At 36.0% G+C, this 27,890-nt stretch overlaps 6 protein-coding genes across 6 annotated transcripts; 4 read left to right on the top strand and 2 right to left on the bottom strand.

The window, feature by feature from the left end:
* Positions 1–2,028: 2,028 nt before the first annotated feature.
* On the bottom strand, positions 2,029–6,127 carry LOC105949336 (uncharacterized). The gene is made up of 4 exons (XM_012972628.2): positions 5,574–6,127; positions 3,955–5,437; positions 2,456–3,833; positions 2,029–2,301 (listed from the first exon to the last, which is right to left on the bottom strand). The coding sequence occupies exons 1-3, from the start codon at positions 5,646–5,648 to the stop codon at positions 2,479–2,481; spliced, it is 2,913 nt and encodes a 970-aa protein (XP_012828082.2). The 5' UTR covers positions 5,649–6,127; the 3' UTR covers positions 2,029–2,301; positions 2,456–2,478.
* Positions 6,128–8,666: 2,539 nt separating this feature from the next.
* On the top strand, positions 8,667–12,790 carry LOC105949337 (triacylglycerol lipase SDP1). The gene is made up of 3 exons (XM_012972629.2): positions 8,667–10,822; positions 10,896–11,039; positions 11,854–12,790. Exons 1-3 carry the CDS (start codon positions 9,383–9,385, stop codon positions 12,763–12,765), a joined length of 2,496 nt encoding a protein of 831 aa, XP_012828083.2. The 5' UTR covers positions 8,667–9,382; the 3' UTR covers positions 12,766–12,790.
* Positions 12,791–16,908: 4,118 nt separating this feature from the next.
* Positions 16,909–18,144, top strand: LOC105949338 (putative calcium-binding protein CML36). The gene has a single exon (XM_012972630.2). The coding sequence runs from the start codon at positions 17,391–17,393 to the stop codon at positions 18,063–18,065; it is 675 nt and encodes a 224-aa protein (XP_012828084.2). The 5' UTR covers positions 16,909–17,390; the 3' UTR covers positions 18,066–18,144.
* A 2,213-nt stretch (positions 18,145–20,357) lies between these two features.
* EDA14 (embryo sac development arrest 14) lies at positions 20,358–22,741 on the top strand. The gene is made up of 9 exons (XM_012972714.2): positions 20,358–20,523; positions 20,775–20,839; positions 20,962–21,052; positions 21,133–21,224; positions 21,324–21,417; positions 21,503–21,588; positions 22,083–22,166; positions 22,262–22,361; positions 22,449–22,741. Exons 2-9 carry the CDS (start codon positions 20,784–20,786, stop codon positions 22,539–22,541), a joined length of 696 nt encoding a protein of 231 aa, XP_012828168.1. The 5' UTR covers positions 20,358–20,523; positions 20,775–20,783; the 3' UTR covers positions 22,542–22,741.
* Positions 22,539–24,708, bottom strand: LOC105949407 (FAD-dependent oxidoreductase family protein). Its single transcript, XM_012972713.2, has 5 exons — positions 24,384–24,708; positions 23,711–23,992; positions 23,182–23,624; positions 22,927–23,086; positions 22,539–22,820 (listed from the first exon to the last, which is right to left on the bottom strand). The coding sequence occupies exons 1-5, from the start codon at positions 24,651–24,653 to the stop codon at positions 22,707–22,709; spliced, it is 1,269 nt and encodes a 422-aa protein (XP_012828167.2). The 5' UTR covers positions 24,654–24,708; the 3' UTR covers positions 22,539–22,706.
* Positions 24,709–25,441: 733 nt separating this feature from the next.
* LOC105949275 (pentatricopeptide repeat-containing protein At4g35130, chloroplastic) lies at positions 25,442–27,019 on the top strand. Its single transcript, XM_012972560.2, has one exon. It carries the CDS (start codon positions 25,442–25,444, stop codon positions 27,017–27,019), a length of 1,578 nt encoding a protein of 525 aa, XP_012828014.2.
* Positions 27,020–27,890: the final 871 nt, after the last annotated feature.

The following is a 27,890-nucleotide window of genomic DNA, read 5'->3' as shown; positions in this document are numbered from 1 at the left end:
ATGGGTGAATGAATTTTTATTATGGTCGAAATGATAATTTTATTTTTTTAATTATTTGTTTGTGAATTATGAGTATTTTACTATTTTATTGTTCCGAAAAAACTAAACCCACTTAAATTGGGATAGACACATTAAAATATTTATTTCGTTACCACAACAAGATAAAATATTTAAAAGTTGGGTAAACAACAATGTAATAAAGGTAAAATCATATATTTTTTTTGTTTGTAAGCTTATTGTTTGGTAAATTATGTGAGTTGAACTGTTTTAATTACTTTGACTAATTAAACTCATTTAAATCTAGGTAATAAATTATATATTAGATTTGTTGTTAACAAGACTAGATATAATATTTAAAAAATATGTAGAAGAATAGTAATAATGGTAAAAGTTAACTTATTTGTTTCAAGTTATAATTTTTCAATCGAATTAATCAACATTGTGTTGTGCTCTGAACCCCTTCACATAGGTTGAAATTCAAGTTCGTTCATACGAATATCGATCATGCAAAAGGAATGTGCAATGAAACTAGGCTTCAAATTAATCGAACAGACAATCACATTCTTCAAGTTAATGTTGATCCCATTGAACTTCACCTTGCTACAAAGTACCAAAGACGACAATTTTTTGTTGTTGATGATTTCGTTTGCAAACCATCAACAAAAGTTGGAATCAAACGCACGTACATCTGTATCTTTCAATACATGTATTCAGCTGAAATTAACAGGTTTTTATCGCTTAAAAAAATATAGGGTGAATATAGGTATTTATGCAAAATTTTAAACCAGATAAAAAGCGAAAAGGGTATGAGTGTACCCGCATCGTACCCGCCCGTAGATATAATATATATATATATATATATATATATATATATATATATATATATATATATATATATATATATATATGTGTGTGTGTGTGTGTGTGTGTGTGTGTGTGTGTGTGTGTGTATTATATTTATTAATTATTGATTTTAAAATACTTTAATTTGTAGCATGATAATTTATGATATTTGAAATTTTTTTACTGTCGTAAGAAATTTATTGGCAATGTTTCAAGGATAATTATAAAAAAGAAAAAAATACTATTTTTTTTTTTTGAACTTAAAAAAAAAATACTATTTACAGGTATTTTGCGAGGTGGGTATGGGGACGCCAACTTTATAATTTGGGATTTTGATGGGAAGGGGAATTTCCTCGGGGGACGGAGATGTGGATTGCAAAATTCGCCCGATACCCGCCACATTGCCATCCCTATTGGAATACGTATTTGACGTATTATATTAAATATTTATTTTGGCGATTGCTAAGGCAAAGTTGGTCCGATGTTATTTGTTTTAATATTTTAAATTATACTAAGTTTATATTATATTTTATTTATTTATCGTGTTTTGTTGAATCAAATTTAAATTTTGAATTTAACTCCCGTGCATCGCACGGGTGAGATACTAGTTTAAAGGTAATTTCAAATATATTTATTTAGTTTATTCTACATTTTGTTTTTTGAAAATTGATTATGTAAATTTTGAATTTTGTTTGATGTATTTTGTTAATTTTTATTGATGAGCGCGGAAGAATAAGTCCATTAGGCAAATGGCCCAACAAGAATTGATTTAATTGCAATAAAGTCCTTCTCTTTTTTCCGTTGACCCTCTGGTGGTACCTTCACCGGCTACTATTGACTTGAGTCATATTTAAACGATGAGATCATAGTGGAGGAGGTTAAGACACAGATAAATGACCGAAACTTGACCAAAACTCTAAATCCTTTGTTTGTGTGAGATTTGAGACTATTCGGTGAGTGCGTGAGCTTGAGTGCTTGAATTCGTACTTTCAATTGTGGATGCATCGGAAAGAGCGAATGAGTTAAGGAGATTGGTTCTTCTGTGGTACTCTGGTGGTGTTTACTAAATTCCTCTGTGAAATATCTGGTCTGAATATTGAATTGAAAGACTAAATTGTATTACATAATACAAGGTTGAACTAGCTAGACAAAGGTACATATAAATTGGTGAACTAATAATAATAATAATAAAAAAAAAATGCCCAATTAGGCTTTTTCATCATTTACATCAAACAAATACACCAATCTCAATACACTATGTATTACAATATCTTCAAAAAATCAAAATGCATATGCAATGTATGAATTTACATACAGACATACCAAAAAAGAATCAAAGAAATATGCTTTTCTAATATTCTGAGCTGTGACACATACAATAACCTGCATTTAATATGCTTATTATTGCCGAATTCTGCTGCAACCTATTCTCTTTCTTCGACGGCTTTCGAGCACAATCTGCGATCAAGAATTCGATTGTGAATTTATTACAGCTATTATAAACATTAACATTTGTTTTAATTATATATATATATATATATATATATATATATATATATATATATATATATATATATATATATATATATATATATATATAAGATTTTTTTACCTTCATAAATACTTTCGTATATTTCACATTTCCGGGAGTGGGACAACTGCTTCGAAGGCCTCAACAAGCATAGAAACTCGTCTTTTCCGAGCCGGGGTTAGTTTCGTCACGATATTTCGAACCGCGTAGTCTATCATCCACTCCTCAGCCTTTTTCCTCTCGTCCGACATCTGACGCCTCAGATCGATTTTCTCCGCTTCGATATCAACGGTTGTCGGATGATGATGGTGATGAGTCGGTTGTGGTTTGACTATTCTACCCTTCTCCAATGCCCTAATGGACCTCTTGAGTAGCATGAGCTTTTTCAGCTTCCTCCAGTTCTTCGCCTTCGGCACCTCCTCTTCTTGTCCACTTACAATAGCGTCCGATTTTTGGATATTCGAGGAATCTTCAGGAAGGAGGATTTCGTCGACCGCCTCTTTCACGAGCTTGAGAGCGTCCGATTTGGTGAGCCCGTTTCTTAGATCGTTTGCCCCAGCTGCAGGTGATAATTCATATGCCACGTCATCATCCGAACCATCGAGAAGCTGGTTCCCGACTTTCTCGACGATACCCGAAACCACGTGTTGGTATATCATATGCCACATTTTGATTCGGCTTTTCTTGTCTGTTTCGATGGATTGGTGATCACTTTCTCTCTCATCTTCTTGAATAACTTCGAGTGTTGGCTTATCAGCCTCTCTTTCTCTCTCATCTTCTTGAATAGGCTTAACCTCTCTTTCTCTCTCATCTCGAACACCGTCAACTCTTTCTCTCTCATCTTCTTGAAATGCTTCAAGTGTTGGCTTAGCCACTCTTTCTCTCTCGTCTGCCGTAATCTCATTCGCCACTGATTTTCCTCCATCATCATCAAGAATCAAGCTTTCGGTTGTTATTGAAGATGGCTCTTCAGGTTTTATACATCCATTATCCGACGACACTTTATTTCTTTCGTTTCCTTCGGAAAAATATTCTTTGAGCTTGGGGGTTCTCGATTGAGCTGGAGAATATTCTTCTTCAGAAGGAACCACAGTTTCGAATGCTCTTACAAGCAACGCAACTTTTCTCTTCTGAGTAGGGGCGAGCTCGTTCACAGCTTGGCGAATTGCGTAATCGAGCATCCATTCTTCGGAATTTTTCCTCTGGTCAACCGTTTGACGCCGGAGGTTGACTTTTTCCGACTCGGGGTCGGGATTTATTGGCAGAATCTTCGGTTTCTTGGGGTTGAATGTCTTCACTTTCTCCAACGCTCTGATGAATCTTTGTAGAAGAATCCACTTTTTAAGGTTGCTCCAATGCTTCGGTGCTTTCTTCTCCGATTTTCTTACATCATCCGTTACTACACTTTCCTCTTTCGGATTAGACTGCACACTCATTTCTCCCTTATCAACATCAAACTCTGCATGATAAAAAAAAAATAAAAAAATAAAAAAATAAAAAAAAATCGGTACAATCTGTAAGAATTAATATCATAGGAAGAAAGTCGAGATAAGACGAGTGAAGTATTTGTTATTTATTACCTTTATTTTGATTTTCTTCGACGGGTTCTGATCTCGGAGTGTCTTCGCTCGTAACCGACATGTCATCAGATGATTGGTCTTGAATCTCGGGAAGAAGAATCTTCTCAATCGCCTGTCGAACGAGCTTTATTGCAAACAGCTTCCGTAGCTCAATTTCCAATTCTGCATTTTCCGTAGGGCCCACGTCAGAATCTGCATTTTCCTTAGCAGGGAGAGAATTGTCATTTTCAGACAACTTGTTTTCAGAGCTCGAATTAGACGATGACATATGCTGATGTATAAGGTGCCACATGCTGACATGCCTTGGTTTGCTGAACACGAGTTTGCTCCCTCTTTCTTGATTTTCCCTAACTCCCATAACAACTTCTTCATTAATTTTCGGAACTTGAATCGGATTAGATTCGGCTATCGACTCTGCTTCTTCCCCGGAATTGTTATCACTCGAAGTTTGGCTATACGAAAACACACTTTTTTCTTCGGTTGCTTCATCAACTTCCACCGGAGTTTTCAGGCAATCTGTGTTCGATTCTTCATTTGTAATAATAACTTCGTTTGGCGGCTTCTCATTGTTATTTCCGTTAATAATCGAGCACGAGCACTTCAAGCAATAACCATTCATACCAAACTCCGGCGACGAATATTTCCCGATTATTCCAAGACTGTCCTGATAACTTCTCTCGGGGAACGATATTTCGCCAAACGCAACTTCAAAAAGTCCCGAGTCTTGAATATGCACTTCCTTTTCGAGTTCTTGATTCCACGGTTCTGCACTAGTAACCGTTTGCCTTTTCTCCTGCAAAATATTCTTCTTCTTACCACTAGGCTCGGTTTTAGGTACAACGCTACCCCTTTGCTTCTTCATCGAGAGTCTTCTTTTGTACACGAACTTCTTCAACGGAGGAGCAGGATTTTCGTGATCGCCATGGCAATCCCCGTGGAGAGAGCAATGTTGGTATCGACAAATTTTAACTCTCGAAACTCCTTCCGATTCCGCCCTTTCCGAATGAAGCTCTTCCACCACTAGCTTCGGAAACTTGGTTGAATCTTTGAGAATCGAAGAATGCGTCGCTCTATCAACAGAAGCGACATTCGAACGATCACTCAAACTCAACGGAGACCTCTTCGGCTTGAAGCTAGCCTTCTTTATCAAAACCCTCACATTTCTACTAGACGTTCTTGACAAGGTTTTAGGTTTCGGTTTCGGAGGATCGGAGACGCGAAGAGGGCTCGTCTGAAAGCTCGTGTTCTTGCCCTTGGAAGAGCTCGTGGCTTTTAAATAGTTCGGCGACGAAGACGACGACGACTCGGAGGAATCGAAATCGGAGACGGTACTACTATGTGAAGGGGATTGAGGGATTCTTGATTTAGGTACTCTTCTACGGAATGATTTTACACTGCCAAAATTCTTCATTGGTTTTTTATTGTTTGTTGTGTGTTTGATTTTGTTAATTGATTTCATTTCATCACAATCACTTTCTTCCTCCTGACAAATGTAAACAACATCAATAAAATCCCTAAATCACCAAATACACACAGTAAACACACACACACACACACACACACACACACACACACACTATGGAATAAAAAAACAATCTTGAAGAATTGGAAAAACTTACAGGGGAATATTCTTTCTTGGGATCAAATCTGCTTGTGGCCCTCATGTAATTTGGTGATGAATTGGAAGACTCCATTCCAAATTTGATCAAAACACAGATGAAATTGGGATTTTCAAAAGTTCAAAAAGATTGGGTTTTTTTTTCTTTTTTAATTTTCTGATTTCTGCAAAATAATATTACTCTCCCATGAGGAGAGAGAGGAGTCAACTGTAAAGAAAGACTCACCAGATTGCATATATTGAACAGAAGGAACTTGTCTGAACTCTGAACTAACTCTGGTTAAATATTTATTACACAGAATCAAGAAATGGGTGCAAGTGGGAAATTGCTGAATATGATTTTTCTTGACTGTTTTTTTGTCTGGATGAACTTTTCTTCTTTTTCCCCTTTTTTTTTTTCCAATTTTGTTGATCGAGAAAAATGGCAGGTGATGACTAATGATTGTAATACAAATAAGATTTTTCAAAGTTGGATTTTGTATTCAAGCAATTGGGTTTTTATTTATTTATTTTATTTTACTTTCTAGATGAAAAAACATATGTCATCACCAGCACAAAAATCCGAGAATTATATGGTTATTTGTGACATTTTGACTCGTACAACATTGGTGTCTTGACTTGGCCTTTTTTTTTTCTTTTTTTCTTTTTTAATTATTATTATTATTATTATTATTATTAAATAATAATAATAATAATAATAATAATAATCATAATTCTTGTGAAACAATAGATCCCATCAGAGAGATGAGGCTGGCCACAGTTTTGGTTCATGATTCTTTATTTTAGTAATTTGTTTTATGATCAAGGGTAAATTACGGCCATATAATCACCCCTCAACTTTTTATTGTTACACGTCAATTCTTACGGTTTCAAATTTACTTATTGAGTGAGGTATTTTTTTGTAAGAAATACACAGTTAAGGGGACTATTTAACAATTACCCAAACACGAAGGGTTGTTTCGTAATTTTAACATTAAGTGGGGTTGCGGTAATTTTTCCCTACAATCAATTCATATTGGATGAAATACTATTGAATTGAAAATTGTAAAGTTAAACAATTTTGTTCTCATGTAAACTAATGCAAACTAATAATTGTGGCGGCACCGACAATTATTAAAAACTAAAGGGTCGCTTAATTTCTCTAAGGTCTTATAAAATCAAAATTGTAATTAGTTTCCCAAATTTAGAAAATAATAATACTTTTTAGTAATTTAGAGAATGTGGATCTACAGCTAATGAGTGTCACATGGACCAATGCAACTTCTCATGTGGTCTTCAATTTGATTTATAAGAAAATAATATTATTGTTGATTTTATTTAAAAGGAACAACTTCATCAATTTAAAAAAATAATATATTAAATATATATATATATATATATATATATATATATAAAACGAGTTCGACTTACTTGGCGGTTGGAATTAGGGTTGTGCATGGATCGGTTTTAACCACCGACCAACCCATTTTCAACCCATAATTTGTGACGGATAATCAACCATCAGCCGACCCATTTAAGTTGGATCGATAATGTCAACCAACCCATGTATAATTGGGTCGATAATGGTTTCTAATATGCTAAAAAGTTGGTTAGTCGGGTAATATCGGCCAACCAACTTTATTTATTAATTTATTATTTATTTAAAATGTTTAATCTTTTAATTTCAAATTTCTATTTTATATCACATTTATAAATTAGCTAATATTGACCAAAATCTTAAAAACAATAAATCTAACATAAGTATTTAATTTGAACTATTTTAATTTTAAGATATATAGCCTAAATATTTGGACGATTATTATTTGTTGAACTATTTATGTTTAATTGCAATACATATGGCCCGTAGTGTTTTGATTTTTTTTTTATTTGAATATTATTGAACTAGTCATATTTAATTTATAAAAGATGTAGCGTCGTAACAACTAATAAAATTTAAAAAAAAAAATATTTAGATGGATGACCCATCAACCAAACCACCAACCTACCCACCAAATTGGTTTTCAACCATCACCCAACCCACGTGAATTGGATCAATAACGGCTTTCAATATTTACCAACTTCCATTGATTTGTATGTCATTGATTTATGGGTCGGACGAACTTCCATTGATTTGTATGTCATTGATTACAGTCTATCGCCTACACTGATTTCTACTTGTTTTGTGCCAATAATGTTGTTTTTGATGCACCATAATATGATATCTACAAGTCAAGAGATACATTTAGTGATCATCCTCTTTTGAAATGTGGAGCTCGAACGAGGTAAAACGGGTACAAATTGGAGAATATTTCAGATAATTTAGAAGATTCCATTAAATTTGAAACTGTTATGCTGGATGTGAAAGAAGATTCAGAGTTGAGGAAGGTGATTGTAATTACCAAAACAAGAGGGGTTTTTCATAATTTGACTTTACCCTAGGGGAGTGGCCGTAATTTATGCTATTCGTTTTTTCAAATCTTTTTGGGCTTATTGTTGAATAAAAAATGTGATTAATTATGAATCCGGCCCATTATTTTTAATATATTACTCCAAGCCCAATAGTATGTGACCCGGCTTAATGATTACGGCCCATTGATTTTCAGACATAATCCACCAAGTGCAATCAAATGTGACACAATTAGCCGTGAACGACACCGTTTCGGTTATGTTGCTACTTTTCTTAATTGTTTTTTTTTTTTGAAGAGTAAGCTTAATTTGATTTAAAAAAAAAAAAATATACATATATATATATGTATGACACGTGACAAATAATACTATCAAATTACGGCCACCACCTTGAGTTATGGTTAAATTACAAAAATTCTTCTCATGTTTGGGTAATTACAAGCACCCCTCAACTATGTATTATCCTACAAAAATACCCCTTCATGTTTGGGTAATTACAGGTACACCAACATTTCATACCGTTGACCGAACTGAATATACGATTTGGTTCGATAAATACCCGAATTACATAAAATTTTATATAAAAATATTTAAAAGAAGGGGTTGACTGTAATTTGCCATACTTCAGGGGGTTGGCCGTAATTTGCCATATATATATATATATATATATATATATATATATATATATATATATATTTATTTATTGTTTGAAAGATGATCATTTACAAGACTTGTACCAGATTTTCATCCGTAGCTATCCGCGGCCGATTGCTATCAAACGTCACTGCAATAAAACGACACCGTTATCTCATCTGATCTCATCTCATCCGATCCAAGCTTGTTTGCTTTTGCCAATCCCGATGGAATTCAATTTATCTCCATACTTCACCCGTGTACGCATTTAATTTCAATTCCATACTTTTTAGGTTTTTTTAATTTTAATTTTCCCTTCTCTTCGAAGAAAGATCAGAGCCCAGCTATAACCCATCTTCGCAAATTACTTTCTTACATTCTTGTTGAGTGGTGTTTTCTTAAGGTTTTTCAAAAGGGGGAGCCGCTGAAAAAAATTAGGTCAATTTCCCCCCTTTTGATTTCTGGGGCAGAAGCATCAGAGGAGGAATCCTCTGTTATTTGTTCTTGATTCTGGGTGTTAGGAGAGCTGATTGTTGGTCGAATTTATCATCGGAGGTTTCGATTTTCTTTCTTCAGTTATTTAAGCTATTGATTGTCGGTTCTTCATTGTTTATTCTGTAATTGGGTTTGCTGAAAAAACCCCTTTAGTTATATATTACTCCATCTTGATATTTATTGATTCATTCAGCAATTACTAGGGTTATTAAGTTTATTTAATTCTTGAAGCTTTTTATAGACAGACAAAAAATAAATCTTTAGGATTAATTTTTTAACTTAGCTACTACTAAAGCCATGGATATAAGTAACGAAGCCACGGTCGATTCGTTCTCGATCGGGCCCACCACGCTCTTCGGTCGAACCGTAGCTTTCAGAATCTTGTTCTGTAAATCCATGTCACACCTAAGGCACCAAGTTTTCGGAATCCTTATAATCTACCTCAAAAAGTTCAACACCTGTCTGAAACACTACTTATCCCCTGTAATATCATGGTTCCACCCTCGTAACCCACAAGGCATACTAGCAATGGTGACGCTAATCGCCTTCTTGCTCAAACGCTACACAAACGTGAAAACGAAAGCCGAAATGGCGTACCGGAGGAAATTCTGGCGAAACATGATGAGGGCCGCACTGAACTACGACGAGTGGGCCCACGCAGCCAAAATGCTCGATAAAGAATCCCTCAAAATGAATGAATCCGATCTGTATGACGAAGAACTCGTGAGAAACAAACTCCAGGAGCTTCGTCATCGAAGACAAGAGGGCTCGCTTCGAGACATCATATTCTGCATGAGAGCCGATCTTGTAAGAAACATGGGAAACATGTGCAATTCCGAACTCCACAAAGGTCGACTCCACGTACCGAAACTAATAAAAGAATACATCGACGAAGTCACCACACAGTTACGTATGGTGTGTGATTCCGATTCGGAAGAGCTTCTGTTGGAAGAGAAGCTGGCTTTCATGCACGAAACAAGGCATGCATTTGGTCGAACGGCGTTACTATTGAGCGGTGGTGCTTCTTTAGGTGCCTTTCATGTCGGTGTAGTAAAAACCCTAGTCGAGCATAAATTATTACCTCGTATAATCGCGGGTTCGAGCGTTGGGTCCATTATGTGCTCGGTTGTGGCAACTAGGTCTTGGCCTGAAATACAGAGTTTCTTCGAAGACTCGTGGCATTCGGTTCAGTTCTTCGATCAAATGGGGAGCATATTCACCGTCTTTAAACGTGTCACCACACAAGGCGCTGTACACGAAATCAGACAATTACAGATTATGCTGCGACATTTGACCAACAATTTGACTTTCCAAGAGGCTTACGACATGACGGGGCGAATCTTGGGCATAACGGTTTGTTCGCCTAGGAAGCACGAGCCGCCTAGGTGTCTGAACTACCTGACTTCGCCGCATGTCGTCATATGGAGCGCTGTGACTGCTTCTTGTGCTTTTCCGGGACTTTTCGAAGCTCAAGAATTGATGGCGAAAGATCGGAGCGGCGAAATCGTGCCTTATCATCCTCCGTTTCATCTCGGGCCCGACGAGGAATCGTCCGGAGCATCTTCTTCTTCGAGAAGGTGGAGGGATGGGAGCTTGGAGATTGATTTGCCGATGATGCAGTTGAAGGAGCTTTTTAATGTGAACCATTTTATAGTGAGCCAGGCGAATCCGCATATTGCGCCTCTCCTTAGGTTTAAGGAGATTGTTAGAGCCTACGGTGGCAACTTTGCCGCAAAGGTATATTCATTTTTTCTTTTTGTTTTTGTTTTCGAAGGAAAAATAATAAAATGGAGAAATTCGATATGTGCAGCTTGCTCATTTAACGGAGATGGAGGTGAAGCACAGATGTAATCAGATATTGGAGCTCGGTTTTCCGCTTGGCGGACTTGCGAAGCTGTTTGCTCAAGATTGGGAGGGTGATGTCACTGTCGTTATGCCTGCTACTTTAGCTCAGGTATTGATACAAATTATTACGTATTTATTTATTTACGATGGGGTTTAATCACATTTCGAAATTTTATGCTTGCGTCCGAATTTACGAACCTGTATTTTGTTTTACTTGAAGTTGCCGGTATTTAAGAATTTTTTTGCTTAACTAGGCCCGTTTCTTGATTTTACTAATATATAGACACTTGTATTTTTTTTCCAAGGAAATGAATAGAATAAGAGATATAAAGCCTCGAGAAATACGATATCTGCAAACTGCAATCGTTTTTTTTTAAATGACGTATAGGCACTGTTCTAGATTGTACGTATCTCGAAAAAAGGGTAAATTACAACCACCCTTGAGGTATGGTAAAATTACGAAAACCCTCCTCCTGTTTGGGTAATTACAATAACCCCTCAGCTATAAATTTTCTTACACGTCCACCCTTGCGGTTTCAAATTTAGTGGAATCTTCTTGATTATATAGAATATTATCACTTTTGTACTTGTTTTATTCAATTCGAGCTCCACATTTTGAAACAAGATGATCATAAAATGTATTTCTTGGCTTGTATATATCAAATTGTGGTGCAACAGAAACTGTATTTTTACACAAAATGAGTACAAACTAGAGCACATTCCACGGAATCTAGATGATTATGTTGAATTTGACACCATAAGGGCGGAGGTGTAAGAAGATTCATAATTGAGGGGGTTAGATGTAATTATCCAAACAAGAGGGGGCTTTTTGTAATATGACCATACCTCAGGGGTGGTTGTAATTCACCCTTCGAAAAAATAATGTGTTCACTCATATTCAATATTTTTGGTTGTGTTTTCAGCTATCGAAGATAATACAAAATCCATCATACACGGAGCTTCAAAAGTCGGCAAACCAAGGCAGAAGATGCACATGGGAGAAGCTCTCTGCTATAAAAGCCAATTGCGGAATCGAATTAGCTCTCGACGAATGTGTCACGATACTCAACCACATGCGTCGACTAAAGAGAAGCGCCGAAAGAGCCGCCGCCGCCGCCGCCACCTCATCCTCCCATGGGCCCACCACAAGCGTCACGTCGGGAAGATTCAACGCGTCGAAAAGGATCCCCTCTTGGAACGTCCTCAACCGAGAAAACTCCTCCGGATCTCTAGAAGAAGACTTTGTGAGAAATAATCTACGGTCACAGCAGCGCCACGTGTACGAAGGGAGCGACAGCGAATCGGAGGGCGGCGATCTCGGTTCTTGGACTAGATCGGGGGGCCCACTGATGAGGACAACCTCGGCTGACCAGTTCGTTGACTTTGTGCAGAATCTCGAGATAGAATCGAGAACGAACAACAAGAGTTTGGTGTCGGTGCACCAGAAGGGCGGCCTGAGGGTCACCATACCGAATCGGAACTCGGAAACTGAGTACAATCGTATTACGGTGGGTGAGGGTGACTTCTTACAGCCCGAGCGGATTGGTAATAACGGTATTGTTTTTAATGTTGTGAGGAAGGAGGCTTTGACGCCTTCTTCGTCCAATAGGAGCGTCGATTTCGAACATAATAATAGTAGTAATAGTAATAATAATAATAATTATAATAATAATTCTCCTCGTGATTCTTCGGTAGCTGAGTGTGTGATGCAGCTCGATAGTCCGGGGAAGGAAATGATGGATGACGCCAGCTCAGCATCGGAAGCTGGCGGTGATGACGTGGACCAAACAACGGTCGATGATGCGTCGTGCGATAAGCATGTAATGGATGGTTGATGAATTGATGGGACATGTAAATAAGGGAAGAAAAAAAAATTGGAGCAATTTTTTTTGTAGAATGAATGTAATTTATTTATTTTTTAATTTTTATTTAAGGGATTTGACACAATATTGGTTGATAAAAATGTTGTATATTTCATAAGATATATGTTATAATAACATGCTTTATATATGTTATGCAATAGTAGAACCTCGTTTAAATAATAATTGTCCTCGCCCCAACTCAAGGACGACTTTTAAAAAAATATTTCGTTAAATTAGTAGAATTTGGTTGGTTTTAACTCTATTAATCTATAGAGGCTTACCCTGTATTATTGTATTTCATTGAATTTATATAATTAAATGAAAATGAAATTATGGTTGAAAGAAATTAAAGTGGGAATAGTAACAAAGACAAAAGCACTGAGGAGTAGGAGAATTGTTTTGAGATGAATGAAATAATTGATGGTTTTTCTTTTTTTATTTATTTTATTTTTGAGGAAAATGAAATAATTGATGAGTTGATGTATGAAGGAAAAGGTTGTTTATTGGGTATACATTCACTTCCACATGAGTTGGTCGGAATATATGGAGAGATGGAATTAAAGGATTAGTCAAACATCAAACTTTCCTTTTATTATGTCTCAACTCACAACCATGTCTAGTGGTCCAGCTCATTTTAACCTTTTATTGCCCACTCTTTTCCTAGTGTTTTGTCATAATACATACATATATATACATAGGATTAGGATTAAGATGATTTAAGAATTTGATTAACGGAGAAGTTAAGCTTTCTGTTACTGCTCAATGTCCTTTTTATGTTTTCTCATCCAAAATCAATCGATGTGGCACCACAGCCACAGTCACTGTAACCATAGACCTGACAGGAATCACTGAAATTTTTGGCCAAGTTTCTCCCCCAAACCCCACCTGACCAGATTTGAACTCTCTCGGGTTTTCCTCACTAGGAAGTAAATCTCACTCGCACACCGAAGAACAAAGATCTTATAAATCAACAAAGATTCAAATTCTGTGTTCGTTTTCCCCCCCTCTCTCTATCACTCGCATAAGGGCTTACAATATAGATGGAAAAGTTGATTTGTCTCTAAAGTGGAGAGCAAGAAAAGGAACGACCATGACCATTGTTATAGTCAAACGGTTGTGTCGTCCAAAAATGCCAAGTGGCATTCAATGCGGATGTATGATCAGATGAGAGAAAGAGAGAAGAAAGATTAGAAATTAGGGTTCGAGAGAGGCGGGAGTAAAATACCTCGAGTAGACAGTTTTGATCAAACGGTGCAGAACGCAACAGCCAAGATCAAGAATCTAGAGTCTTCCGATTCCGAATAATTCACTTGTGAGGAAAATCAATATTTACAATTATATATTTCATCTTATATTATCATTTACATGTTTGCACACTATCTTCTTTTTTTTTTCTTTTTTTTTATTATTATTATTATTATTCTAAAGACATTAGATATGTATAAAATATTACAATGTATTATACCAAGAAATTTCGTAAATGGGCTTTCTTAAAAATTTCGTCATCCGGGCCAAAGACTTTATAGAGAATGAACAAAAGAATGGTGGGGTTTGCAGTGCCGTGTGGTACCCGTGTTCCACTATTTGTCGGCCCGTAAATTATCAAATGTCATCCAAATACATTAATCTATAAAATAAATAAATTAAATCCACTTGCAAAATATTATTTACTTAATGCACTTCATAAATTTATTATCAATTTAGATTTCAAATTCAAATTGAATTTGTCACCTAAATACACCGAAAAAATGACGGCGCAACGTCCTATTACGTCGAACAAATTGTGGCACCGTCCGCAGTATTTCTGTGAGTTATCGGAAGTCAATGATGCCACAAAGATTTTTTGTCAAAACATTAACTGGTCGTGTTTTATCCAAACATTAATTTCTATTACGTCGTGTTCTCGCTTAAAAAAAAAATCGGTCGCGGACTTAGTAAAAACCTACTAAATTATTAATTCGATAATTTAATATTTCATTGAATTAATAAAATTTTATTGGTCCCGATTATATTAATTTATAGAAGTTTAAGTGTATATAGAATCTATTGGAACAACTAAAATATGGGTAGCTGCAAGTTGGTGATCTCAACTGCAACACAATGTCACACAATCCTAGGTATAGAGATTTGGTGAATTCAATTTGATTTCATTATCAAATTTTGATTCCTAATTAATTAAGTATTCATATATACACTATTGTTTCCCAATAATGTATAGCACAACTACATACCATAAACAAATAAATAAAATAAAGTCTCATCAATGATTGAAAAAAAAAATATAAGTAATAATTCAATATTCCTACCTTCCTTCGTTTACTTCTTACCTAATGATTATCACTGCTAGACATGTGATTGTCTCATATTCCAAACAACAAATACATAATTAAAATGAGTATTATATAATTGCCAACAAATATATTCAAGAATCTCTCGGGATGTTCGTATATGTATAGCTCAACTGGTTTCGGGATGGTAAGTTGGTGTAAGGTTTTCGAGTCGAGTACTGATAGCCGCAGTGTGAAAATTTCAGCTCCAACGAGGGTTGGTTTCTTTCGGGCTCCAGACGTGGAGATTTCGTCTTTTGGAGCAAGAATCTATCGGAAATATAATATTTTTTATGCACATTATATATATATATATATACACACACACACACCAACCAATTACAATATACCAATTGAAATAATTAAATCACCGAACAATATGGTGAGATATTATTACCAATACACAATAATTGTTAAATTAATATTAAAATTTTCCTAAATTGGGCAACAAATTTTGGATTTTTTTGCCACCTCTGCAACATATTTCCGCGTGGCATTGCACTTTTTCTGGAAGAATGTATATTTTTTTCTTATTAAATTTCTATTTTAATATTAATTATTTCATTCTTAAAAATAACATAATTGCTAGTTACTTACTATAATAATAGTGATCATAATTCATTTGTTAGTTAGGTATTATGTTGATTGTTGTCATAATTATTAATCATGCTTTAAGTTAAAGAGATTGGTGATACAAACTTGCCAATGATTATGATAATTACATCAAATTTATTCCATTTTTAGATCCAATGGTTTGTATTATTCAAATTTATTTTATACTTTTTTTTTCATTATACTAGTTTGATTTTATTACCAAATCTCCAATTTGAAAGTATTTGTTTGAACCCCACCTTGGGCGTTGTTGCATGGACCGTTCTTTTGTTTCCGTTGGAAAGAATCGGGAAAGTACAATTTGCATGCCTCGAGGTTGCACGAATTTCATATTTGGTCCTCCATGTTTAGAAAACAAACATATCTGATCTCTATGTTTTTAAAATTCAACCTTTTTAGTTATTCTCATCAATTTTTCGTTACTATTAACGGAATCAAGCATGTGCCCATCACTACCTTAAGTGACAAAGTAACTGTAAATTGACGAAAAATACCACAGATGTTAAATATAAAGGATCAAAACATTAGGGACCAAATGTTGAATTAATACAAACTTGAGGGATAAAATTTGTAATTCTCCCGGATAATCCAATCCGGCCCAAAAATTGAATAGTTCAATATGACGAGGTTAAAACATTAAGACAAAAGTGCGCATAAAGCCATAAAAATATCACAAGGTTTGTTTGTTTCTTTATTTATTTATATATTTTTCAGATGAACTTTCTGTAATTGTATTTTTCTTTTTTTGGTACAGATTTTTCAATTAGTATACAAATCTAATTACTTAAATTTCATAAAATACACCAAGTTGTAAGAAAAGTAACACTAAATTATTTTAACAAAAAAAAAAAAGAAAGAAAAACATTCACTGCTTGCATGCAGTATTTGGTACTATTATCATTAATTTAATCTTTGTATACGAGTTAAACACGAGTCAACTCGGTATTAAGTACTGTTATCAACAACAATATTGACTTCAAATGTTTCCAGATATTAAATTTTGAATTGCAATACCAAAACATTTCTATAAAATTACAAAAATACTCCACAAATCACCACACCTAATTAATTAGGCCATTTACCAAAAAAGCCGGTTCACAAAAAGTGTCCCCGCAAACTATTTCAAACAAACATCACAAAATTAGTGCTAACATTAAACTATGTATACCGGGGTATACGTGTACTGGATAAATTTCGGTTTCTAATAATAAATCATAAACTACATAAAAGGTTTAAATTGAAGTTATATGCGACAAATTCGACGTATAAAAGTCCGTCGCACATAGCTTACGTGGTGTAATTTCTACATATTAATGCACGAAAACGAATTTATCCAGTTCACATATATATGTATTTGCAATTTAATTTGAAAAGAAATTTCAAAGGAGTCTTTTTCCAATTAATACTTTATATTTATGCACCTTCAAAATGTCACAAATACACACACACTCTCTCTCTCTCCTCCTCTCTCTCTCTCTAGGAAACTTCGAGGAAGCTCACTCCCATGGCTTCAATCCTGCAGCATTTAACCCTCGCTTCTTCCTCTCTGTTTCCTCTCAAACCCCAATCTCCCTTCTCTTTTTCTCTGCCTTTCTTCTTCCTTCTCTCTCTAATTGTTAGGGTTGAGTTTTCGTTTTCGTTTTCTCCGCAATTTCCGCCATGAAGCTAACCAAAATCATCCCCGGAAAGCTACTGAAGTCGAAGAAATCCCGATCCGTTACCAGATCCGAGGCGGAGACGTCGTCCTTCAGCTCCCAAACGACGTCGTCCTCCTCCGCCTCCTCGTCGGAGGACGTCTTCAAAAAGCCGAACGGCCTGTCCACTCCGACCAGCGTTCTCCCCACCGCGTTGTCGGCCGAAATATCGACGGAGGAGTGGTCGGAAATCTCCGCCGACGTCTACTTCGATCTGAAGCAGGCGTTCGAAATGATCGACAGAGACGGCGACGGGAAGGTAACCAAGGCGGAGCTGGAGGAGCTGCTGTGCGGCCTCGGCGCGGATCCGCCGAGCCGGGAGGAGCTCCGCCTGATGCTCAACGAGGTCGATAGGGACGGCGACGGCTGCATCACGCTGGAGGAGTTCCACTCGATCGGCTCGGCTTTCGCGCCGCCGACTTGCGACACGGAGATGAGGGAGACGTTCGACTTCTTCGACTCCGATCGCGACGGGAAGATCACGGCGGAGGAGCTCTTCGGCGTGTTCAGAACGATCGGCGACGCCAAGTGCACGTTAGAGGATTGCAGGCGCATGATAAGAGGCGTGGACAGAAACGGAGACGGATTCGTCTGCTTCGAGGACTTCAGTCTTATGATGGACCATCACCAACAAAGATAGATTATGGTTTCCTTCTTTTCTTATTATTATTATTCAGAGAAATAAATAAGAAAGGAATTAAACCTTCGTAATTTTTTTTCCCGTGCTGTTTTTTTTTTTTTTTTTTTTTTTTGCGTATTATAAATATGGTCAAAAAATTGGACGGCTAGGATTAAATCAAATCATGGTTGAAGCTTGCCGTATATCACGATAAACAATTTTCTAAATTTTGTGTACGTGTCGGATTCTTATTCGTTGAAATTTGTGATGTTTGTTGGATCCGGGATAGTGGGAAGCCTTTCATGGGAATGGGCCAACGAAAAATGGGTCTAATTCCGTCTCTCCATAGAGTGGGCGACAGCTGTCACCGCGAAGGCTGTGGTTATAATTACGAAATTAGTAATTGAATTTATGTAAAGAAACTTAAATCGTTTTATTATATTATTATTAATTATTATTATTCGAAATCCTTAACTTTACAAATACTACCGTTGGATTAATAAAAATAATATTAAAATAAATATTTTATGAATATTTGTCGTTTAAGGAATTTTAGAGTGACAATAAGATAAGTGTGAGTTTGGATGACAAGTTCCATATTTGTGGGCTAATAAAGGTTGCAAAGCCGAATATTTGTAATAATTAATTATTCATATATTTATATGCCATCTTTAATTAAGAAATATATATATTCTTCATATTTTCTTTTTTAAATTCAATTCGTATTTGGAATTAAAAAACGGTAGAGCAGCCCATGGTGGAGTCCGGTGGTGGGAGGCGGGACTTAAGGATGGAATTGAAAGTGTGAATATGGGAATCAGGGGCAATTCTGTCATTTTAGGTATAAAAACTCCCCACCAATCGGCGCTACACGGAAGTGAATCACGGGTTGTTTTTGTTTTCGACTAAATTTCAAAATTTCAAGGAGGTTCTTTTTACGAGTTTTTTTTTTTATCATAGAGAGTTTTCCGCAATTTTAATACTACAGAAGGGTACGTTTTGCAGTTTACTCTATCCCATGGATCCTAACAACATTAAAATATTCCAAAACAAGACACAAGAAGTTAAAGAAGTTGGCCGTTAGACTAAAACCTTGTTTTCAAGGTGTATTTATTTTAAATGATATTCGATCAAGAAAATATGTACTGGTTTAACAAAGTAAATTTTACTTTTTTCTTTATATATTTTATGTAACATCGAATAAAATATATTGATTGTAACATAAACATAAAACCATTATTTATATCTAATATGGTGCAAAATTATCCAATATCATGACCTTAACAAGCAATAAACATTTTAAATTAGATTAGGACGCGTTTGGTGGGCTGGAAAGTTAGAAAAGTAGGATAAAAAATGAGCATGCCGGTTTGGCGTGAAGTGTAGGGTTTGAATGTGGCCTTTTCTTGTTTGGCTTGGAATTAGGAATTTTCATAACATGCGTTCCACTAACATTCCACCAATATATATATATATATATATATATATATATATATATATATATATATATATATATATTAAATTACAACCACTCCTGAGGTATGGTTAAATTACGAAAATTCTCCTCCTGTTTGAGTAATTACAATCACCCCTCAACTATAAAATTTAGTGGAATCTTCTAGATTATATGGAATATTATCACTTTTGTACCCGTTTTATCCCATTCGAACTCCACATTTTGAAGCAAGATGATCATAATATGTGTTTTTTGGCTTGTATATATCAGATTGTGATGTATTAGAAACTGTATTTTTACACAAAATGAGTCCAAACTAGAGCACATTCCACAAAATCTATATGATTGTGTTGAATTTGACATCATAAGGGTGGAGGTGTAAGAAAAAATCATAATTGAGGAGTAGATGTAATTATCCAAACAAGAGGGGTTTTTTCATAAATTGAGCATACCTCAAGGGGTGGTTGTAATTTACCCTATATTTATATAACATATTTTGAAAATTACAAGAAAGTCCTATTCTTACCGAAAACGCGAAGAAAAAAAATTATAACCGGAAAAACTCACGTTATCATAAAAATTTGCAAACACTACTACAACTTTAGACTGTGTTCGATAAAATTAAGCGTTGAACACTGAAAACACAATTGAAGGTGCATTAAGATTTTATTTAGGAGGTAATTAGGTGTTTAATTAATTTCAAAACCAGTATTATTAAATCAATAGATAAACAGAGTTATGGCCCATTTTAATTTGGGCCTACAAAAGCCCGTTCAATTAAACAGAGTTATGGCCCATTTAAATTTGTTCCTACAAAAGCCCGTTCAATTTGAACTAATGAAATCGGGCTTAGGTATATAAACACTTTTTGCTAAATAGCCCAAATGCTATTTCTATCATATTATTCTCGCACAATTGAAACGATTTTTCCCGACAGTCTCCATCTTCACACAACCATCACCGGCGGCGGCGGCGGCGGCGGCTCTAACTTCGCCATCTCACTGAATCTTCTCATCAACCAAGGTATTATCTATTAGTACAGTGTTTATCTTTTTTTACCTTTTTATTCCATGTGAAAAATGAAACCCTAGCTTGTGTTGTTATCTTGCTTCCCAATCATATACCAAGTATAAATTTTAGCTGTTTAATCATTACAAACAACTCGAACGAATGTATTTTAGCAAGAATTTCACATGTTTATGAACTAGGTTTCGAGAAATTAGGTTTTGATTTTGATTTTGGTTTTGATTTTGATTTGATTTTTGAATATTTAGGGCATAAAAATGTCGTCTTTAAGGAATGCTCTGCCTAGAAGAGCTCACAAGGAGCGATCTCAGCCGTGAGTTTCTTTTTCCTCATTACTTTTTCGTAAATATCTTTTCTAACTTTTTCGTTCAGTTTAATTTAAATACTATAACGTGGATTTTTTTTTAATTAATGTTATCGTTTGCTTGTGCTCAGACATTCAAGGAGGAGATTCGGTCTGCTCGAAAAACACAAGGACTATGTCGTACGCGCTAAAGCCTTCCACCAGAAGGAAGATGCAATACAGGTTAATTTTATAACACAGTTGTGAAATTTGTTTCAACTTTTGAAAGTAACGATTATGCTGACTGTATACGCGGTTTACAGAAACTTAGAGAAAAGGCGGCGTTTAGGAACCCCGACGAGTTCTACTTTAAAATGATCAAGACGAAAACTGTCAAAGGAGTCCACAAATTGGAGTAAGAAAATACTGCACAGTTTATTTGATTTGAATTCGAAGGTTATTTTATTTCTAGCGTTCTACGAAAGAATCATTTGCGTATATATATATTATGAAGGAGTGAAGCAAACAAGTACACTCAGGAGGAACTCATGTTGATGAAGACTCAAGACGTCGGATATATTTTGCAGAAACTTCAATCGGAAAAGAAGGTTTGAAAATATTTACAATCTCAATGTCCAATTATGTTTTGAGACTTGAGAGATGTGTTGATATTTTATATTTTTTTCCCGACAGAAAATCGAGAAACTAAGTAGTGTGTTGCATATGCATGGTCTTGACAGCGGCTCGTCTAGCAAGCATGTTTATTATGCTGAAGACAGGTGTGTATTCACTTCTCTCGATATTTTTGTCCGGTCATATGATAAGTTTAGCTTTCTGAGTGTTTAGAAAGAGAATCTAACATATAATTAATACGAGAAAAATTCTATTTGAATTTGTGGAGCTCGACGATTATACTTAAATACGAGTAATATTCAGACTGTTCAGTGATCTAGTCATGGTTTGTCACTGATTTGCTACTGATATGTATTATTACTTATCGAATATTTACGATTAGATAATGTTTCAAGATGTTAACAGGTGTAGAAAGTAATGAATGGTAGGAAAACGGTATGAACTATTTGATTTTTTTTGCTCCTGGAATTGACTTTATTTTGGGTCATAATCGAACTTCTGCATCGTAACTTCGACATTTATTTGCTATGAATTACCCCTCCCGTTTCTTTTTTTATTTACCGTTTATGGTTCCGGTACTCATATTCAATTAGTTATGCATTGGAAGTTGACAAATAATATGTTTATTTAATTATTTCAGGGACGAAGCAAGAGAAATACAAGCAAGTGTTGCGGAAAACAAAGAAAATCCTACTTCAGAAGACTTGCCTAAAGATATCAAACGGTAGCAAACTAATCATTTTTTTTTGTTTTCCGAAAATCAACTCGCTTTTTTTAACGGGCTATTTAATTGTGTGATACATAATGACCCGATGACAGGAAAATAGCTGTTTCATATCGAGAGCTGGAGACTCGAAAAGGTCGAGTGAAAGAACTAGAGAAAATCTACATGGAGATGGCAATGCAGAAAGAATTACAGGTATATCGTAATTATTAATTACCATTAAACGTTTATCCAATTTCTCAGTGTTTGTATACTCATATAATTACTACTTTGCCACTACAGAAAAAAGGCAGAAAACGCAAACTCCGTGAAGATGAAATCGTGGAGCCAACATCAAAACCCGTCTACAAGTGGCGTCAAGAAAGAAAACGCTGAGAACAACAAAATACTGCTGATATTTTTGAGTGATCAAATTTATCGACGCTTTAAAATCGAAATTTTGTAGCATGAATTACATTTAAAATGTTTGTTATCAATGACTCAAGGATAGATAAACTAATCCTAGTGTAACGATACGAAGTTTTTTCGTTTTTTTCTTCTTCATTTTGATAAATTAGCAGCAACGTATTCCGCAATAGCCATACTTGAAGTGAGTCCAGGCGATTCAATACCAAATAGGTTTATCAACCCTGTAATTCCATGAATCTCTTCTCCCTGTATATATCGAAAATAAATCAAAATTCCCATAAAAAATTTTTTGAGAATTTTCATTCTACAATTAATGGAAAAATCAAATTCAAGAAATATTCAATTAACTAACCTGTATCATAAAGTCAGCACTAGCCTGCATTGGCCCGGAAATTTTCGCTCGAATACCTGAATAACCCGGATCCAACGACCCGTTTTTCAGACCCGGATAGTACTTTCTTATCTCCGGATAAAACCGATTCGCACCATCTCCAGGCACAGAATACTCGAACCTTTACGAAACACAGTACGCAAACATAAGATCAACAACCAAAAAAAAAAAAAAAAAAAATCTCTTATTATAAAACATTCTTAAAAAATATCTTACAAGTTGAGGAAGCTCGAAACGTCATCGATACCGTCGATCCATTCAACATCCGGACCAAATCTGACCTGCCCGTCTAAATCCAACGTAACATGTACACCAAGTCCACCATCTTCCGGTATCGGATAAATCAAATGCCGAAAAGGAGGAGATTTAACATTCGATAATGTGAAGTAGGACCCACGGGCGAAGTAGGGTTTCGGAATATTCCCTTTATTTAGTCCGTGGAAGCTTCTAGAAAGTGCTAGAGCACCCAAGCCAGCAGAGTTCACAACAAGTTTTGGAGTAAGAATTAAATCCGGCTTCAACGGCGATTCTTTATCCCAGTTTCTAAGAGATTCACTTTCGGAAACGTAGAGCTGGATAGTATCGTCTTTTTCTTCGTAACTACCACCAATTACGGTCGCATTGTAAGAGAACGTCGCTCCGTTGTTCTCTGCTTCGCCCTAAGAAAATCTACACTCCTGTTAATTAACTTAATATTCATATGATAACTAATAATTTGCAATGAAGCTATACGTAATAAACATACCAGAAGTGATAGCATAAACGAGTGGCTATCGATAATTCCAGAAGAAGGGGATAGCAACGCTCTCGTGCATTGCAATTCCGGTTCGATTTTCGTAGCTTCTCGATCGTCGATCATCCTTAAATCTCCGACTCCATTTTCCATTGCTCGATTCATGAGCGAGTCCAACATGGGAATCTCCGAAGATCGTGTGGCGACGATTAGTTTGCCGATTTGTTTGTGAGGAATTTCGTGTTGCTTGCAGTATTTGTACAGCAAATCCCTCCCTTTAACACAGAGAAGTGCCTGCAATAGTTTCAAGAAATCAATAACTCATACCCAATTCAACCAATCACATGCCACAATTTCTAGACAAATTATAAAGTTAAACTTCTATAAATTAAACTTCTATAAATTAATACAGTCTGGACTAGCAAAATTCTATTAATTTACCGAAATATTAAATTATCGAACTAATAATTTAGTAGGTTTTTTTACCGAGTCGGGACTAGAAGAAACTAATACAGGTAAAACTCTATAAATTAATAGAGTCGAGACTAGCGAAATTCTATTGGTTTAGCGAAATATTAAATTATCGTACTAATAATTTAGTAGGTTTTTATCGAGTTGAAACCAGAAGAATCGAGATTATTAATTTATCGAGAATAGGTTCTACTGTAAATAAATGAATATATACCTTGAGAGAATTGGGAGGGTAGTAAATGCCGGCATGAATGACTTCACTGTTGCGAGAACTGGAGCCCGTACCGAAAGTAGGGCCCGAATCCAGCACAAGAACTTCCCGGCCGAGTTTCACTGTAAGCTCACGCGCCACCGCTATGCCAACCACGCCGGCGCCTATGACCACCGCGTCCGCCGCTTCTTTGGGCACCGATTTGTATCTTTCTGTCGACAGCGATCTGGGTTTTCCCACGAGGGCCCGCAAAATCTTGGTCGGCTTCATCATCGTCTTTGTCGAAGAATTAGCTCACTCCCCCACCCAATAATTGAAATTTTTAATCAAAAAAACAAAAATTTAAGATTACTATATATATATTATTAAACTGTCTGTTAGACAGCTGCACAACCAGCTCGGCTCGAGCCGAGCCGAGCCGAGCCAAGAACGATCCTCTACTATAGAAACAGATCCTAAGCAGACAAAAAACACAGCTACAAGATTGAAATTGAGTAAAAAAAAATCCACGAGAAAAGCTGAAATTCTTCAATATTCGTTCTCTTCTTCGATTCAATGGCTTCGTTCTACGTCAATTCTGTCATGTACGCTCATCTTCAAGCCATGGTTGTGCGTCATCTTTACGAGTATTCAATTCCAGTCACTTGAAAATTTATAATTACCACAATTCCCCACAAACTTTTTCGTCTGCTGCCATTTCATTACTGGATTCATGCAGGAGTCTTCGAAATTTGAAGCGAATCCATGCTTCAGTGATTTTGAATGGGCAAGAACATGCTTTTGGAGTTTTTTCGAAATTGACGTCTTTATATATTCAATTTAATGATTTTGGCAGCTCTGTATCAGTACTGATGGTTATGGAGGAACCCCAAACTTTTCTTTGGAATTCAGTAATTAAGGCCCACGTAAATTCGGGGCTAATTGAATCAGCTTTTCTTGTGTTTAAGCTCATGAGACAAATGGGTGTTTCCTGCGATAGTTATACGTTTCCAATCGTAAGTAAATTGGCGATACAAATTGGTTTCGAATTCGCAGAGATGATTCATTGTATGGCAGTAAAAATGGGCTTCGAATGCAATGTTTACTTCTGCAATGCGGCGATCGATGCATATGTGAAGAGTGGGTGTTTTGGAGATGCATTGAAGTTGTTCGATGAAATGCCTAGCAGGGATTTGGTTTCTTGGACATCGGTGATTTCTGGGTATGTGCATGAAGGAAATACCAGAGAAGCTGTTCGGTTGTTTAACGAAATGCGAAACGAGGTGGGTCCCAATGAAGTGACGTTAATTGTGATGTTGCAAACTTGTTCTAGTGTGGTCGACGGAAGGCAGTTTCATGGTTATTCAATTAAATGCGGGTCTTCAATGGATCGGTCATTGAGAAATTCAATCATGCAAATGTATGCCGATTTTAGCAGTGCAGACGAAGTAGAAACTCTATTTCGAGAAACTGATGAAAGGGATGCAGTCTCTTGGAATATTATGATTTATTCGCATTCTTCGAAAGGAAACGCTACGAAAATCGTAGATTGTTTCAATAAAATGAGGAACGAAGTAGAAGCAAGCGTCGAAACGTACACTCTGCTTATTACAGGTCTTGGAGAGTGTGGAGATCACAGTCAATGCAGACAAATACATTGTCTTGCTCTAAAGAGCGGATCGTTAGATAATATACTAATCACTACTTTCTTGAACTCATATGCCAAGTGTGGCGATTTCGAGAATTCGACTAAATTTTTCAAACAAGTTTCTTGCAAGAGCTATGCTACATGTGATGATGCTATGATTGAAACTATGAGAAGTCTCGTTGTTGGATACACGAATGTAGGTGCTCTACGGTTAGGCAAATCCATCCACGGCTACTTCATACGAAATTCCCTTTCGACCCCCAACGGATCCGCTCGATTATTAGAGACCTCGATTCTCAATATGTACGTGAAATGCGGAGATATTTCTTCCGGAAGGATTTGTTTCGATAGAATGCCCGTAAAAGATCTCGTTTCTTGGTCATCAATGATCGAGGGCTATTCAACTCACGGATTAGGTCACGAAGCACTTCAAATCTTCCATCAAATGAAAACCGAAGGAATAAAGCCAAACGGAGTAACTTTCTTGAGCTTATTATCTGCATGCAGCCATTCGGGTTTATTGCAAGAAGGCTGCGAAACCTTAATCTCGATGAAAAGGGTATTCGGAATCAAGCCCGATTTGGATCACTACACTTCCATAGTTGACTTACTGGGGCGATACGGGAAAGTCAAAGAAGCTTTATCGATTGTTCTGAAGTTTGTGGCTTTGCCGGATAGTAGAATATGGGGGGCGCTTCTAGGAGCTTCTAGAATACACGAGGATCGGAAAGTCGGGGAATTTTCGGCCCGGAAGATATTGGAGTTGGAAAGCGACAACACTCGATATTATACGTTGATTAGTAATGTACAAGCTATCGGAGAGAGGTGGAGTGAAGTCGAAGAAACGAGGGATTGTGTGAAAGAGATGAATGTGATCAAGAATCCTGGTTGGAGCTTCTTGGAAGTGAAGGGAGTTGTTCATGGTTTTGTTTCTGGAGATAGATCACATCATCAAATGGGGGATTTGTGTAATTTGATTTGGTGTTTGAGTAGAAATTCACTTGATTTTTAGGTTAAATCGCACGTGAAAATGCGATTTTGTTCTTGTGTATTTTCGTAAATTGGAGTGAAAAAAACTTGTTCCAATATCAAAAAGGGTACATTACGAAATCGCGCTGATATTAGGCGTAATTACCAAAATCACCCAAAGTTTGTTTCTGTATTACGCCGAGCCCTTAGGATGGTAAATCTGAATGAAAAGAACTTGTTCCAATATCAGAAAGGGTAAATTACGAAATCGCCCTGAACTTAGACGTGATTACCAAAACCCCAACGTTTGTTTCTGTCTTACGCCTCCCTTAGGAATTTTCACAGAATCTTTTTGATTCTAGGGAATCTTCACGGAATCTTTTCGAAATTTTCGTTGTTTTCATCTACCTATAATATAAAATGTAGAATAATAATAATGATATTTTAAATGCAATTTTCGAAAAGAGAATTTCCAAAAATTAAATTTCAATTCCAATAATATTATTTTTATGAATCGAAAATCAGAAAAAATTCAGATTTCACAATAGAAATCATTTTATTCAATCCAATTTTTTTGGATTAAAATAAAGAAAAAAATGTTATGTAAATTGTTCAGAGTTATTATTATGTGTTGGGCCTTTAATTTCAGTTGGGTTAGCTCTTTTTTGGTAGGGTACGGTGTTATATATTCAACAAAGAGTACTTTAATTGGGCCCAATAGGTAATATAGGTTTTCTAAAATAATAATAATAATCATTATTTTGATTAATGGAGCGTGGAGGGTGGAGCGCGTGGTGGTTGAAAGAAAAAGGAGCAGAAATGAAATAAATAAATAATAATAAGTGAAAAAAAAAAAAAAAAAAATGGAGATGACAAGACAAGACATCGCCATGCTTGTCGGGGCCTCTTACCTC

This window comes from Erythranthe guttata, chromosome 10, assembly GCF_056151865.1.
Source record: "Erythranthe guttata isolate IM_541 chromosome 10, IM_541, whole genome shotgun sequence".
Classification (NCBI taxonomy): domain Eukaryota; kingdom Viridiplantae; phylum Streptophyta; class Magnoliopsida; order Lamiales; family Phrymaceae; genus Erythranthe; species Erythranthe guttata.
The sequence above is the reverse complement of the archived record's forward strand: the minus strand, read 5'-3'. Positions and strand labels throughout refer to the sequence as shown.

Coding starts and splice junctions, on each gene's coding strand:
- LOC105949407 (XM_012972713.2), bottom strand. CDS start 24,653: ATGATGAAGCCGACCAAGATTTTGCGGGCCCTCGTGGGAAAACCCAGA. Junction 23,625..23,710: donor CGTTTATGCTATCACTTCTG/GTATGTTTATTA, acceptor AGATTTTCTTAG/GGCGAAGCAGAGAACAACGG. Junction 23,087..23,181: donor GTTTCGAGCTTCCTCAACTT/GTAAGATATTTT, acceptor TGTTTCGTAAAG/GTTCGAGTATTCTGTGCCTG.
- EDA14 (XM_012972714.2), top strand. CDS start 20,784: ATGTCGTCTTTAAGGAATGCTCTGCCTAGAAGAGCTCACAAGGAGCGA. Junction 21,053..21,132: donor AGAAGGAAGATGCAATACAG/GTTAATTTTATA, acceptor CGCGGTTTACAG/AAACTTAGAGAAAAGGCGGC. Junction 21,418..21,502: donor AACTTCAATCGGAAAAGAAG/GTTTGAAAATAT, acceptor TTTTCCCGACAG/AAAATCGAGAAACTAAGTAG.
- LOC105949338 (XM_012972630.2), top strand. CDS start 17,391: ATGAAGCTAACCAAAATCATCCCCGGAAAGCTACTGAAGTCGAAGAAA.
- LOC105949275 (XM_012972560.2), top strand. CDS start 25,442: ATGGGCTTCGAATGCAATGTTTACTTCTGCAATGCGGCGATCGATGCA.
- LOC105949337 (XM_012972629.2), top strand. CDS start 9,383: ATGGATATAAGTAACGAAGCCACGGTCGATTCGTTCTCGATCGGGCCC. Junction 10,823..10,895: donor GTGGCAACTTTGCCGCAAAG/GTATATTCATTT, acceptor CGATATGTGCAG/CTTGCTCATTTAACGGAGAT. Junction 11,040..11,853: donor TGCCTGCTACTTTAGCTCAG/GTATTGATACAA, acceptor TTGTGTTTTCAG/CTATCGAAGATAATACAAAA.
- LOC105949336 (XM_012972628.2), bottom strand. CDS start 5,648: ATGGAGTCTTCCAATTCATCACCAAATTACATGAGGGCCACAAGCAGA. Junction 5,438..5,573: donor CCAAGAAAGAATATTCCCCT/GTAAGTTTTTCC, acceptor TACATTTGTCAG/GAGGAAGAAAGTGATTGTGA. Junction 3,834..3,954: donor CGAAGAAAATCAAAATAAAG/GTAATAAATAAC, acceptor TTTATCATGCAG/AGTTTGATGTTGATAAGGGA.